General features: G+C 47.0%; 1 protein-coding gene across 1 annotated transcript; it reads right to left on the reverse strand.

Moving 5' to 3' along the window:
- Window positions 1-173: 173 nt before the first annotated feature.
- Window positions 174-13,810, reverse strand: LOC121864268 (proline-rich protein 36-like). Its single transcript, XM_042363355.1, has 4 exons — window positions 13,756-13,810; window positions 12,098-13,026; window positions 9,737-10,369; window positions 174-722 (listed from the first exon to the last, which is right to left on the reverse strand). The coding sequence occupies exons 1-4, from the start codon at window positions 13,808-13,810 to the stop codon at window positions 174-176; spliced, it is 2,166 nt and encodes a 721-aa protein (XP_042219289.1).
- Between the last annotated feature and the right edge of the window lie 1,897 nt (window positions 13,811-15,707).

Raw genomic sequence — 15,707 nt, forward strand, 5'->3', positions numbered from 1 at the left:
GGAACAAAACTCAGGCAAGAAACAAAAAATGACAACATCTTACAACTCCGTGGAAGAAATTTTATGATTTTTTGCGGGTTTTTTTTTTGTAACTGATTTTGTGTTTTTATTTTTTACGTGTTTACATTCGTTATCTGTTGTTGTTAATGAATTCTGGGATACGTTAAGACATTTCAGATCGCTGTGTGACTTTGAAGGGAAAACCAAAGGTGTAAGGTGTGCTTGGCCGGGGGTGCAGTAAGGAGAGCTGGCCAGGGGTGCAGTAAGGAGAGCGGGCCAGGGGTGCAGTTGCGAGCAGGGCCGGGGGTGCAGTAAGGAGAGCGGGCCAGGGTGCAGGGAGAGCGGGCCAGGGGTGCAGTAAGGAGAGCGGGCCGGGGTGCAGTAAGGAGAGCGGGCCGGGGTGCAGAAGGAGAGCGGGCCAGGGGTGCAGAGCGGGCCAGGGTGCAGTAAGGAGAGCGGGCCGGGGGTGCAGTAAGGAGAGCGGGCCAGGGGTGCATGTGCAGTAAGGAGAGCGGGCCAGGTGCAGTATGAGAAGCAGGGCCAGGGGTGCAGTTAGAGAGCGGGCCATTGGTGCAGGAGAGCTGGCCAGGGTGCAGGCGAGAGCCGGGGTGCAGTAAGGAGAGCGGGCCGGGGGTGCAAGAAGGAGAGCGGGCCAGGGGTGCAGTAGGAGAGCGGGCCAGGGGTGCAGTAAGGAGAGCGGGCCAGGGGTGCAGTAAGGAGAGCTGTGCAGGAGAGGGTGCAGTAAGGAGAGCGGCCGGGGGGGTAAGGAGAGCGGGCCGGGGTGCAGTCAAGGAGAGCGGGCCAGGGGTGCAGTAAGGAGAGCGGGGTGCAGTAAGGGGCAGCCAGCAGGGAGAGGGTGCCGGGGTGCAGTAAGGAGAGCGGGCCGGGGGTGCAGTAAGGAGAGCGGGCCGGGGGTGCAGTAAGGAGAGCGGGCCGGGGGTGTGGGGAGAAAAATTATCTCAATCATTTAGTCAGTCGAGCAGTCAGACAATCTGTATATAAGTGGAAAGTGACGATGGTTCAACAAGTTACAACAGATGTATTACTTCCCGTCAGTCTCATTCAGCTTCTGTCAGTCTCAATTAACTTCTGTCAGTTTAAATCAGCTTCTAACTGTCTGTCAGCTTCAGTCAATCTCAGTCAGTTTCTGTCATTCTCAATCAGATTCTGTCACTGTCAAATACGATCAGTCTGTTATCTTCTGTCAATATCATTCATTACTTGTTAGTTTCATTCAGGTTCAGTCAAACTGTCAATTTATGTCAGTCTAAATCAGCTTCTAACAGTCTTTCAGTTTCGGTCAATCTCAGTCAGTTTCACTCAGTTTGTTAATTTCCGTCAGCCTTAATCAGCAACTGTCAGTCCCCATTCATATTCAGCATTAGGGAGATTGAAGGCAGTCGAACCATAACCTTTCCCTAGGCTTCACACCCTCCCACCCTTACACCCTCCCACCCTCACACTATCCGTCCTTCACTCCCTCTCTCCCTCCCTCCCTCACACACTCCTTCCCTCCCTCACACCCTCTCTCCCTGACTCCCCACACCGCCACCATCCACAGGCATAAAATATTCGTAAAGGTTAACTATCATTGGCTTAAATCGGTATCACATCCACTGTTTATATATGATGAAGAAGTATTAAGAATTTATCGTCAAGGAGCGACCCTATGATTGGAACGTGTGTGTGTGTGTGTGTGTGTGTGTGTGTGTGTGTGTGTGTGTGTGTGTGTGTGTGTGTGTGTGTGTGTGTGTGTGTGTGTGTGTGTGTGTGTGTGTGTGTGTGTGTGTGTGTGTGTGTGTGTGATAATATTGACGGTTTATTGAAAAAGTTCTCTGAACCATACATTTGGTGGTAAAGGAACATACAGTGAACATGCAGATTAATGTTGGTGTTGAACAGCAAACACGTAGTGTAGTAACTCCCTCCCAGATGGTGTTAGAAGGGACCTCACGTGGTGTAGTAGTTCCCTCAGATGGTGTTATGAGGGGCCTCACGTGGTGTAGTAACTCCCTCCCAGATGGTGTGTGTGTGATCCTTCTCGGTAAATAAACTACTGATCCGCCCTGCTTAGAGAGGCTGCGTGGCTGGAGATTCTTCCCCTTGAGTACTACCACGACCGAGTAAGTTACCTTTTCCCATGAATAATTGTCAAAAGTAATTCACTGCGTCGCTGCGTATACGTTCCAGGTTACTGAATGTAAAAGAGAACAGTTGTGTATATTATATGCATAGGGTTCATCCATCCATCCTTCCCTCCATCCATCCGTCCATCCTTCCCTCCATCCATCCGTCCCTCCGTCCATCCTTCTAGTCATCCATCCATCCATCCACATCAGGCCTCATCATCATTCAAATATGTCTTCTCAATATTAAAAACTATTCCAAACTCGTCGCTTTAATTCCATCTTCTGATACATAGTTTAATTATCTCTCAATGACTTACTAAACATATAAATGATACAGTGTGTGTGTGTGTGTGTGTGTGTGTGTGTGTGTGTGTGTGTGTGTGTGTGTGTGTGTGTGTGTGTGTGTATCACTTCCACACAGTTTTCAAGATAAAGAGATAAAATTTGGTAGGGAGGTGCGGGTGGCTGAGGGGATGGTCTTGTTATATCGTGTTGCTCCTTGATCATAGTGCCATACAATAACACGGATAAAGCCGGGAATCTCAGCCAGTACCATACAATATATCCCCTGGGGGAGGGGGACGAAAAATAAGAATAGAAAGAAATTATAAATAAAAAAGGAAAAGGTTATATTAATCTACACCGCGAAGAAACCGGAAAACCAGCTTTTTGAAGTGAGACATTGTATGAGTATGGGAACACAGAAGAAGGCAGAGCATTCAACAGTTTGGCTGTGTGAGGACAGAAGGAGGTACTATAACGGGTTATTCTCGTGTGACCGATATCCACAGAGAAATGGTGGGCACCGCGGGCAAGACGAGTGTTACGAGCCTACGACCTTGCCGGCGGTACACAGGATGCCAAATCCACCGAACATTGCCCGTTAAGAAGACTTTTTAATAGCTTCTGTTTAATAGACCCAGTGTTAATAGCCCCTAGTTTTAATAGTACCAATTTTAATAGGACGAAGTTTTAATAGGACTCATTTATAAAAGTCCCTGTTTTTAATGGGCCACAATTTTAATAGGCTCAGTTTTAATACACCCCAATTTAAATAGACCCCAGAAATAATAGAACCAGTTTAAATTGGCCCCAGTTTTAATATACCTCAGTTTTAATGGACTCCAGTTTTACATAACCTAACAAAAGCTATACGACCATTGTCCAAATAAGCACGGGTCAATTAGAACTAAGGCCTTTCCTTGTTGGTTAAATTGGATCGTCTTAGGTAAGACTAGGTTAGGTAGGTCAGGTCAGGTCAGGTCAGGTCCGGTCCGGTTAGCTTAGGTTAGATTGGGGTTAATTAGGACATGGAGCCATATGACGTGTCGCTAAGGACGGGTAGGACGCTGCCAGACAGACGTTCAGGTTCAATACTTCATCACCGACGATTAGATAATATCCTGCCGGACATAACCTGCTGGGACACACACACACACCACAGCAACACACACCACAGCAACACGCAACACACACCACAGCAACACGCAACATACACCACAGCAACACACACCACAGCAACACACACACACACACACACACACACACACACACACACACCACAGCAACACACTCAGCACAGCAACACACACACACTACAGTAACACACAGCAATACTCAGGGGTGCCGGGGTCCGTGACGTTAGCCAATAAAGCGATTTTATATTGAGTATTGGCAGGCCGGTGGACAACGAACACCACTCTCTGTTTTGTGTGTTCACTGCAGCTATGAGAGGTGACCTAGGACCTTCCAACATTCACTGCAGCTATGAGGGCAGGTGACCTAGTACCTTACAACATTCACTGCAGCCTTCCTAGGACCTTCCAACATTCACTGCAGCTATGAGGGGTGACCTAGTACCTTCCAACATTCACTGCAGCTATGAGGTGACCTAGTACCTTACAACATTCACTGCAGCTATAAGGTGTGGCCTAGGACCTTCCAACATTCACTGCAGCTATGAGGGGAGACCTAGTACCTTCCAACATTCACTGCAGCTATAAGGTGTGGCCTAGGACCTTCCTACATTCACTGCAGCTATGAAGGGTGACCTAGGACCTTCCAACATTAACTGCAGCTATGAAGGGTGACCTAGGACCTTCCAACATTAACTGCAGCTATGAAGGGTGACCTATGACCTTCCAACATTCACTGCAGCTATGAGGGGTGACCTAGGACCTTCCAACATTTACTGCAGCTGTTAGGGGTGACCTAGGACCTTCCAACATTCACTGCAGCTATGAAAGGGTGACTTAAGAGCCTTCCAGTATTCACTATACCACACTGGGATGACTCAAGAGCCTGGCAGCGTTCACCGTAGTTGTGAAGGATGACTTAATTAGTCAAAACTTACTCATTATCTACAAGACTCGCTCCACCAGGGTGTAAAATTTTAGCTCAGTATCTTGGGAAATTTGTCATGGTAAGATTTGACGTAAAGGTGATGGCAATGTTGTGTGGTGATGGGACGATGATGCTGTCAAAATCGGATCATATAAAGATGAATCACTCCAGCTTATTTCTCTTGAATATTAACCACGCTTACGCCACCTAAATAGGGGTTTAGTTTAGGTTATGTTAGGTTAAGTTAGATTAAGTAAGGTCATGTTAGATTAGATAAGCATTAGGGTGGTTAAACTCCAGATGAAACAAGCTAGTGGACCTCATCTTCAGTTGCTTGTATAACATCATGCCCATTACTAAGCATTTTGGTGTAGTAGTATTGAAGGAAACAAAGATTGATGTTCCCGACCCAGCTGTACGGGTGAGACCTTCCTGTACAGATGAGGATGATTGTTTGGGGGTAGTCAGAGTGAAGGATGTGTGGAGGGTTGAGTCAGAGTGTAGGATGTGTGGAGGGTTGAGTCAGAGTGAAGGATGTGTGGAGGGTTGAGTCAGAGTGTAGGATGTGTGGAGGGTTGAGTCAGAGTGTAGGATGTGTGGAGGGTTGAGTCAGAGTGTAGGATGTGTGGAGGGTTGAGTCAGAGTGTAGGATGTGTGGAGGGTTGAGTCAGAGTGTAGGATGTGTGGAGGGTTGAGTCAGAGTGTAGGATTGAACACAGTTTTTATCACTGAATATCCTTAATGCGTAATTATAAAAGGGAGTTGGTGCCAGTACAGAGCCCAGAGGAAACCCGCCATTGTTAGGTAGGGAGGAGAGGCCACCCAGCATTATTTAGCGTTCAGAAAATAAGAAATATAAGAAATTTACATACGCACACACACACACACACACACACACACACACACACACACACACACACACACACACACACACACACACACACACACACACACCTAGAAAAAGTGCAAAAGAGGGCATGCAAGATTATTCTCTCCCCTTCCTACTCCACATATCAAGAAGCGCTCAACACACTGACCCTTTCGACTCTCACTGACCATCACCACGACCTCATCTGCAAATTTGGTAAGAAGCTTCTACACCATCCCCGACACCGGCTCCTACTACCACCTGAGATCCCTTGTCCGAGAATTGCTGTTCGACACCACAACCGCATCCAGCCCATACGTGCACGAACTGATCGCTATAAGAACAGCCCAGTCCCAACCATTGTAAAAATTATCAATAACTTGTAATAAATCAGTATATTCACTCCCAGTAAACACTGCTCCTTACACTGTCACTATGTTGAAATGAACTGTAGTTTGAGCTTTTCCCCATCTAGTTATTATATGTCTTATTTGTGTCACTTATGTTACTTGTATATTATTTGTAATTCAAAATCCATTCCCAAATATGTAACTGTATATTTTCAGCCTCTGGCTACGCTTCTTTCAATAAAACCGTTAATTATTATTATTACACACACACCCCTGAACAATACCTTCTTCTACACTCCCCTGACACCCACACCTCATTGAAACATAGCCTCTCTTCACACCCACATGAGACTTCCCCACACCCACAACACACCCACAGAAACCACCTAATTTGACAAAATAGAAAAGCTCCTTAATCAAAAGACTCACCAATAACATTAATGATTCTGATCCCACTACCCCAGCATCGTCCTAAGTCTTACTAATGGCGCCTGAAGGAAGACGTGTGTGTGGGTGTGTGTGTGTGTGTGTGGGGGAGGGGTGTAGTGTGTGGGGGAGTGCAGTGTGTGTGTGTGTGGGGGAGGGGGTGTAGTGTGGGGGGAGTGTGTGTGTGTGGGGGGGAGGTGTGTGTGTGTGAGGGGGGTGTAGTGTGTAGTGTGTGGGGAGTGTGTGTGTGTGTGTGTGGAAGGAGCAAGAGGAGTGTAGGGGAGGCGTGTGTGGAGAATGTGTGTAGGGGGTGTATGAGGGTGGGGAGTGTGGGGTAAAAGTGAGTGTGTGGGGAGAGCAAGTGTGTGTGGGGGCAGTGTGTGTGGGGGCAGTGTGTGTGGGGGCAGTGTGTGTGTGTGTGTGCAGGGAGCGTGTGTGTGTGTGCAGGGAGTGTGGAGGGGAATGTGTGTGGGGAATGTGTGTGGGGGGATGTGTGTGTTGGGGAATGTGTGTGTGTGGGGAGGGGATGTGTGTGTGGAGGGGATGTGTGTGGGGAGAGTGTGTGTGTGTGGGAGGGGATGTGTGTGTGGGGAGAGTGTGGTGTGTGTGTGTGTGTGTGTGTGTGTGTGTGTGTGTGTGTGTGTGTGTGTGTGTGTGTGTGTGTGTGTGCCGTGACACTGTCTGTAGTGAGGGTGTGCTGTGTTCCAGGGAGCTGTGGACGTTAAAATAAACTTCAGCTTTAATAGACTCATATCTAACCTAACCTAATATAACCTAACATATCATAACATAACTTGACCTAACTTGACCTAATCATTATCTATAACCCAATAGGGCTAAAGCCCATAGAGATTGAAGCTCATTCATACTAGGATCAATTAGAATTGGAACCCATTCGAACTGGCTCCTAGTACTAATGGTTAAGGTAGGTTCAGTTAAAAGCCTATAAGAACTGGGACCCATTTCACCAGATGACCATTAACCTACCTGCACTGTTATTAAATCTACACACCTTCTCCCAAATGGTCGTCACTAACAACACTGAAGGGCACTTATAGATGTCGCAGCAGGGAAGTGTCTTTACATTACCATATATAGTGGCCTAACAAGCTACCCAGAAACTTATTAACTCGATCTAAAACGCCTTCCACTTCTAAATAATTTTCACAAACATCAAACAAATTATTTTAGATTCATTTTAGAGGAGGTGAATAATTTGCTGTAATTTTCGTCCATGTTAATAGTATTTGGGTTATATTGCAATGTCTTATCTTAAAACTTTATTGTTATCTATCCACAAGTTCGTTCCCTCCTTCATGGTCGAGGGTAAAGGCACTGCAGACTGTGTTTTTAGACGTGTTAAAATGGGACTCAATGTGCAGTTTAGTGAAGAGGGTCGAGACGGTGTAAGGGGGCACTGATCGTATCTTTAATGCGATACTGGGGAGCGTTCTTGTCTCCCCAAGTGTTCATAGTGACTGGTAAACTACTGAGATACGTGTGTGTGTGTGTGTGCGTAATTCTTTATGTCTCATTGTCAATATCAACTCCCTACACTGCCACGTATGTTAACGAAAAGCTTAAAACCTTTCATTCTAGACAAGAAGACAGTCAATAAATATGGTCTGCCCGAGAGGATGAAGTTGCAATGTATTACTCCGCTCCAATACACTTATCATCAACCATTGCATACTAAGAAATATACATGGCACAATATACCTAAGATACATGATATAATATACATAAGTAAGATACATGACACAGTATACATAAGTAAGATAGTTGCCACAATATGCAGGTCTTGTAATATTTCAAACGTACCGAGGCGATGTATTGTCATCAGTTATATAGTAGTTACTGTATTTCCACTAACACCTCCACACTACCTCCACTAACACCTCCACACTACCTCCACTAACACCTCCACACTACCTCCACTAACACCTCCACACTACCTCCACTAACACCTCCACACTCCACTAACACCTCCACACTAACACCTCCACACTACCTCCACTAACACCTCCACACTACCTCCACTAACACCTCCACACTACCTCCACTAACACCTCCACACTACCTCCACTAACACCTCCACACTACCTCCACTAACACCTCCACACTACCTCCACACTACCTCCACTACCAACTCCACACTACCTCTTCTACCACCTGCCTCGCTGATGAGTGTTGAGGAGTGACAAGTGTTGAATCTCCAACTTGTGTGTGTGTGTGTGTCGTCCTTGCCTCACCCTCACTCTTACTTAACGCCCCAGACACACGTAACACCTTCTCTCCTCACCTCACCTCTACTCTTGCTTCACTTGCTGCCTTATGCACCGTTACCTCCTCCACGGGTGTTTAATACGGGAAGTGTGTGTGTGTGTGTGTGTGTGTGTGTGTGTGTGTGTGTGTGTGTGTGTTCTCTGGCTTCTGTTATTACCGTTCTGTTTTGTCTTATTAATTGTTTTTTCTGTAATAAAACTTTCAGATTAAGTGTTATGTATTGTAGGCTGATCGTATATGTCTATTTTAAAAATAGTATTTTTGCACTTGAGGGCAGACAGACAGACAGACACACACACAGACAGACAGACAAACTAGATAGGTATATACGTTAGTTTAAAGTCGTCAAAGCTTCGGACAGACCCCAAGGGAAGAAAATACGACCCGGATTTAAGGTCCTCGACGCAGTAGATCTTAGCCTTCGTAATAACTGTTTTACTACTGCGTCACTAATTCTGGTATAATTGGTAAAGATATTTCAGCAATTTACGTTGTTGTTTTTTCTTAACTTGTACAATGGTTCACTGTAAGAGGGTGCCAGGAGCACTCCTTAGCGACCTGAGCTGTTGGCTTGACATGGCCCTGGGGACTAGACGTCGTGGCCCCCGCTCACCACACTGCCCCGACACACGCACCGAGCTTAATCCTCTTGCTGCTACATTACTACCTCCTCATTTATAGCTCAGAGTCGTATGAGCTGCATAATTAAAAGTGAAACTCACAGATTTTAGAGAAACAGTTTTTGCTGCTGAAGAAGTAATGACTTAATATTTACGGTAAAAATTCCAGAGTGGTGTAAAAAGATAAGGTGTGAGATTTACCGAGTAACGACGTAGCTCCTGACCTTGAAATATACCCGTCTGTTGACTTTGTGTCTACACGTCATCCAACGGCGATGCATGCACACACACACACACACACACACACACACACACACACACACACACACACACACACACACACACACACACACACACACACACACACACAAATACACACACAGATACACACACACACACATACACACACACACTTGCAATGAAGTGTATATACAGTATAGGTAAAATATTGTCGATCTGAAATGCTTCTCGTCACCGCAGTTGTGTCACCGCAGAATGTACAGAGGTCTCGTTTATGCTGGAGATTTTTGTATAAAACATAAACCACAGCAGGTTTCTCGGCAACACAAAGATAGTAAAGTACGGAGGCAACTGGTGGAGAAGTGACAGGCATCACAGTACGAGGATCGGTGCCATAAAGTGAGAGTGACATCAGGTCATCGGGCACCATAATAAGAGACACAGTGCCAGTAAGGGACCAGCGAGGGTACTTACGATTTTGTGGTTGAGCTGCACAAGTTCCCTCTCTGCTGCTTTGCGTCGGTTGGCTTCTTGCTGCTGCCTCTTGTACTGGTTATACTTATAGACGAGGTACATCCCGGGCAGCGCCAGGGCCACGAATGGCCTCATGAGGGCGCTCTGTGCCAGGGGTCGCGGCATGTTGAACCCTCCGTGACCTGGGGGCGAGGACGGCGGCGACGACGGTGGACTCGAGTCCAGGGACACGTAAGAAGGTGACCCCGAGAGCGAGACCAGGGACGAGTGCGTCCGAGGTAGGAGCCTAGTCCAGGGGGTGGCCTTACCCGAGGGCGAGTCAGGCACTGAGTCCGGCCAAAGTTGCTCCTCAAGGGACGAATCCGGGAGCGACACACTCCGAGGGAAGCGCTCCGTGATGATCTCAGGTGCACTGGCACTCCAAGACAGGCAGATCGAGGGCGACTGGGGGATAGAGGCACTCCGGGGACGTTTGTCCGGGGATGATTCCGACGGGCACAATTTCCGGGGATTGGATTTGAAGGGCGAGGTAGTGAGGGGTGGAGACAGAGCCTTATCCGGGGATACCGATGACTCACTCAACCACGCGGATGCCGGCTGCCTAGAACTCCTGACAGAGGAGGAACCTGCTGCCTCAGGTGACGTCGGAGGTAAAGGACAAGAAGTAGGAACAAGTTGATAAGACTTAGTAAGTGGTAAAAGAGAAGAAGGAAAGGAGGAAAAGAAAGAAAGAGGAGAAGAAAAAGAAGAAAGAGGAGAGGAGGAGGAGGAGGAGGAGGAGGAGGCTGAACGAGTGTGAGACAGCGTGGCGGAGGATGGAGGGTGCGGGCTGCCGTCCGAGCTGGGCACCACACACTGACTCACTGACGGCAGCTCCGCACACGCTCCCTGGTCGATACTACACCCACCCCACCAACACCACACACCACAAACGTTTACAAACAAACACTCACTACACTAGAAATCAACTGGAAAATGGGACCTTCTAAGACAATCTTATGCAGCTAACATGTCAAGTTCTACAACACTCAAACATAAAAAGAATCAAAATATCCATATCAATAAGTGTCAACCCATAAGTTCCCATCTTCTGTGTGTTATTGTATACCCACTTTCTATGAACAATGGTAATGCTCGTTTTCTGTATCAGGTAGGGAGAAACAAGTGTGATAAAACAGAAGCCCTAAAGGGGCGGCTCACATCACCACGCGTCAGGAGGCTGACAGCTCTCCGACGTTTACATAATTCATGATTAAGTAATGTGATAAAGAGGATGCTGTTGAATTCATTACAGTAACAAATTCATAAACCACCGACCAGTTACTTACGGGCTTGTTATGTAAAACGAACAAACCAAATATGAAAATTATGTTTGTGTGTGTGCTTTATATTTTCTTCAGTAATTATCATCAGTAAAACGAATATACATAGTAATGATTAATAGATGTGATATTGATTGATTATGTGAAAAAGAGTCTACTAAAGGGTATTCAATATCTTACTATAATTAATACAATAAATACGAACACCTGAATAAAACTGATGGATGATTCACTTTATGTTGCTGACGAAGGAATCCCGCCACACCTTCACCTTCGTCTCATAATTACATTCTTCCTCGTTTTATGGTGACGGGGACGGGAGGAAGGATGGTGGATAGGTAGAAGGGGGGAGGAGATGGGGGGAAAAGAGGAGGGGAAGAAGAAGGGGGAAGGGAAGGAGGATGGGAATGAAGAGGAAGGGGAGGGATGGGGTTAAAAGGAAAGAGAGGATTATGAGAGTTAAGAAGAAAGGGGGAAAATGGGGGCTAAGAGGAAAGGGAGAAGATGGGAATGAGAAGAGATTGGGATGAGGAGGAAGAAGAAGAAGGGAATGAGGAGGAAAGAGGTGGAGTTAAAAGGAAAGAGAGGAAGATGAGAGTAAAGAGGAAGGGGAGGAAAATGGGGGCTAAGAGGAAAGGGAGAAGATGGGAATGAGGATGAATGAGAAGAGATGGGATGAGGAAGAAGAGGAGAAGGGAAATGATGGGAATAAAGAGGAATGGGATGAGGGAAGTCAACGTTCAAATAGATTAAGAATACTTGTAACTTTAATAACACTCCGAAGTTTTATGTAAACATCACTTTTACTGATCTCTTATGTTATTCACTTTACTTATGAACACGCTGCCTGCTGTGTTGCTCTGTGAGGACGCTTCCTGCTGTGTGTGTTGCACTGTGAGGACGCTTTCTGCTGTGTGTGTTGCACTGTGAGGACGCTTCCTGCTGTGTGTGTTGCACTGTGAGGACGCTGCCTGCCGTGTGTGTTGCACTGTGAGGACGCTGCCTGCCGTGTGTGTTGCACTGTGAGGACGGTGCCTACTGTGTTGCACCTTGAGGACGCTGCCTGCTGTGTTGCACCTTGAGGACGCTGCCTGCTCTCTTGCACCTTGAGGACGCTGCCTGCTCTGTTGCACCTTGAGGACGCAGCCTGCTCTCTTGCCCCTTGAGGACGCTGCCTGCTCTGTTGCACCTTGAGGACGCTGCCTGCTCTCTTGCCCCTTCGAGGACGCTGCCTGCCTCGCCCTCGAGGACGCTGCCTGCTCTGTTGCACCCTTGAGGACGCTGCCTGCTCTGTTGCACCTTGAGGAAGCTGCTCTGTTGCACCTTGAGAACGCTTCTCTGCTCTTTGGAGGACGCTGCCTGCTCTGTTGCACCTTCGAGGACGCTGCCTGCTCTGTTGCCCCTGAGGACGCTGCCTGTTCTGTTGCCCTTGAGGACGCTGCCTGCTCTGTTGCACCTTGAGGACGCTGCCTGCCTTCCCTGAGACGCTGCCTTGTTGCACCTTGAGACGCTGCCGCTCTGTTGCACCGAAAGCGCCTGCTCTGTTGCCTTGAGGACGCAGCCTTCTCTTGCACCTTGAGGACGCTGCCTGCTCTGTTGCACCTGAGGAAGCTGCCTGCTCTGTTGCACTCTGAGGACGCAGCCTGCTCTTTGCCCCTGAGGACGCTGCCTGCTCTGTTGCACCTTGAGGACGCTGCCTGCCTCTTGCCCCTTGGGGACGCTGCCTGTTCTGTTGCACCTTGAGGACGCTGCCTGCTCTGTTGCACCTGGAAGCTGCCTGCCCTGTTGCAATCAGAGGACGCTGCCTGCTCTCTTGCCCCTGAGGCGCTGCCTGTTGTGCACCTGGGGACGCTGCCTGCTCTGTTCTGAGGACGCTGCCTCTCCACCTTGAGGAGCTGCCGCTCTTGCCCTTCGAGGACGCTGCCTGCTCTGTACTACTATGAGGAACCGTTTTATTTTCACATGCCTCTGGTGGTTAGAATAATTGAACCTTCACAACAAAACTGACTCATCTTTATTGTTTGTCGATGTGTGTGTGTGTGTGTGTGTGTGTGTGTGGTGTGTGTGTGTGACACACACACATAATGAACTCCTAGTGGCGCTCTACACAACCCCCGCCACGATATTTAATTCTCACCACCAATTATCGTCTTGTTTCAGAGTAACACATTGCTATCTTAATTACATTACTGTTTCACCACCACACGGCGCCACTACCAAGCATCACTGCCGCCAGGAATGTCATGCTTTTAGTTAACTTATTTCGTTATACTACTACACGATGGCTATACCGTTTGTCCGTATATCCTGCTTCTTTTTATTTGTCTCTGTATGATGTTATATATATATATATATATATATATATATATATATATATATATATATATATATATATATATATATATATATATATATATATATATATCACGTACGTCATTTTAAAGGTCTTGATCACAGCCCCCACGCAGTTCGCCATGGTCTTATCAACTGTATCATTTACACCATCAGAAGACATGGGTGAACTGATAGATACTGCTTACAGTAGATACGTCTTCCTCCTCTTGATCTCACCTTCCTCCTCCATGTAATACATTCCTCGACTTCTGTATCTATAGTTCTACCAATAGTCAGTATTTTACATTTATCTGGATGAAACAGGATTAACTTTCTCTCTTCCGATGTAATAAAGAAACGTACCAATTCCTATGTTTTTGAGACCATGACTCTGCTTTTCGTTCATCATTACCAACATGTGGACCACGAGGAACGATTTGTGATTGTTTTAGGAGTTTGTCCTCTTTCATATAAAACAAAAGCATTCGGACCCTTCTTTCTTTAAGTAAAAGATAACTTTTATGTGTTTTCAAGTCATCTAACAAACTTTAAGTCGTAGGAAACTATGAAAAAAGTATACCAAAGTTAGGACATTTGTAGGACTTGAAAATTGATACTTGTTACGTTAACTCTTCCTTGTGTTGGGTTCTCGACTAGTATAACTGTTTTTACATGGAACGTTTTCGAAGACTGGTTAATCTCAGATATCCGTGAAGGAAACCCAACAAGTAAAATAACAATATAATTAATATATACTATGTACAATGCATACAAGAAACAATAATGACAAAATAACTAAATAGAAAGTTTGCTCAGGTCGAGAATATAGTCAGTGACAAAACAACACTAATAAACCTACAATTAAATAAATTACAATATACAGTACTTAACCTAACTGGAGCAGGAACACTTAAAACACAAGTGAAGACAGTTCACACATTACAAATAACAATGTAGTCATCACTATGGAGGAGAAGGAGGCGAGACTCATGGTCGACAACCATACTGTCCACAATCTGACTGACTGTTCTCGGGTGATTAATCCAACACCAAACCTCGAATATATGAGTCGAAACATTAAGACAGTCCAGTGTGGCGAGTCTTGGCAGTATAACCTTTTACTTAACCAATAGATGGCGCTGTCCTAACATATGATATAACACACTTGTCTCAATCCTTCCTTAATTGTGTCTATTGTAAGCAGGTAGACATAAAATAATGACACCTGTTACACCTGTTACACCTGCGCCTCATCACCTGACAACACCCACCCAGTAACACCCATCGCCATCACACACACACACTCCATCACCACACTATAACCCTCCCATCACCTGACTTACATCCACACCACTACGTCACCACAACTCCTTCACCACCACTCCATCACCACAACTCCATCACCACCACTCCATCACCATAACTCCATCACCATAACTCCATCACCTACTCCATCACCACCACTCCATCACCAGAACTCGATCACCATAACTCCATCACCACCACTCCATCACCATAACTCCATCACCATAACTCCATCATCACCCACTCCGTCACCCCACCACTCGTCACCACCACCCACTCAGTATCCACCACCGTCATCACCCATCTCATCACCACTCCGTCATCACCACACTCTCACCACCACTCGTCATCACCACCACTCCGTCATCCCACCCTCCCGTCATCACCACCACTCCGTCATCACCCTCCGTCATCACCACCACTCCGTCATCACCCTGCTCCCGTCATCCTACCATCGTCATCCACCACCTCCGTCATCACCACCGCTCCGTCATCACCACCCTCACCCACCACTCCGTCATCACCACCACTCCGTCATCACCACCACTCCGTCATCACCACCACTCCGTCACCACCATCCACACTACCTCTCCCACCATCACTGTCAGCAGAACCTCAGTTGCCGCCTTAAATCTTTAAAATGGATGGTGCTGATTCCCATTCGGCAGAAGGAGGAAAGGAGGAAGGAAAAGAAGGGGAAGCAACGTTACCTGTAGGAGGAGGAGGAGGAGGAGGAGGAGGGACGGTGTTACCTGTGGGAGGAGGAGGAAGGGGCAGTGTTATGGGAGAAGGAGGAGGGCAGTGTTACCTGTGGGAGGAGGAGGAAGGGGGCAGTGTTACCTGTGGGGGAGAGGAAGGAGGCAGTGTTACCTGTTGGAGGAGGAGGAGGAGGAGGAGGGGATGTTACCTGGGTAGGAGGAAGGGGGGCAATGTTGTGGGAGGGAGGAGGGCAGTGTTACCTGTGGGAGGAGAGGAGAGGGGAACTGATTGCCAATGGCAGAAGAAAGGAG

The sequence above is a fragment of the Homarus americanus genome, unplaced genomic scaffold, assembly GCF_018991925.1.
Source record: "Homarus americanus isolate GMGI-L3 unplaced genomic scaffold, GMGI_Hamer_2.0 scaffold26351, whole genome shotgun sequence".
NCBI lineage: Eukaryota > Metazoa > Arthropoda > Malacostraca > Decapoda > Nephropidae > Homarus > Homarus americanus.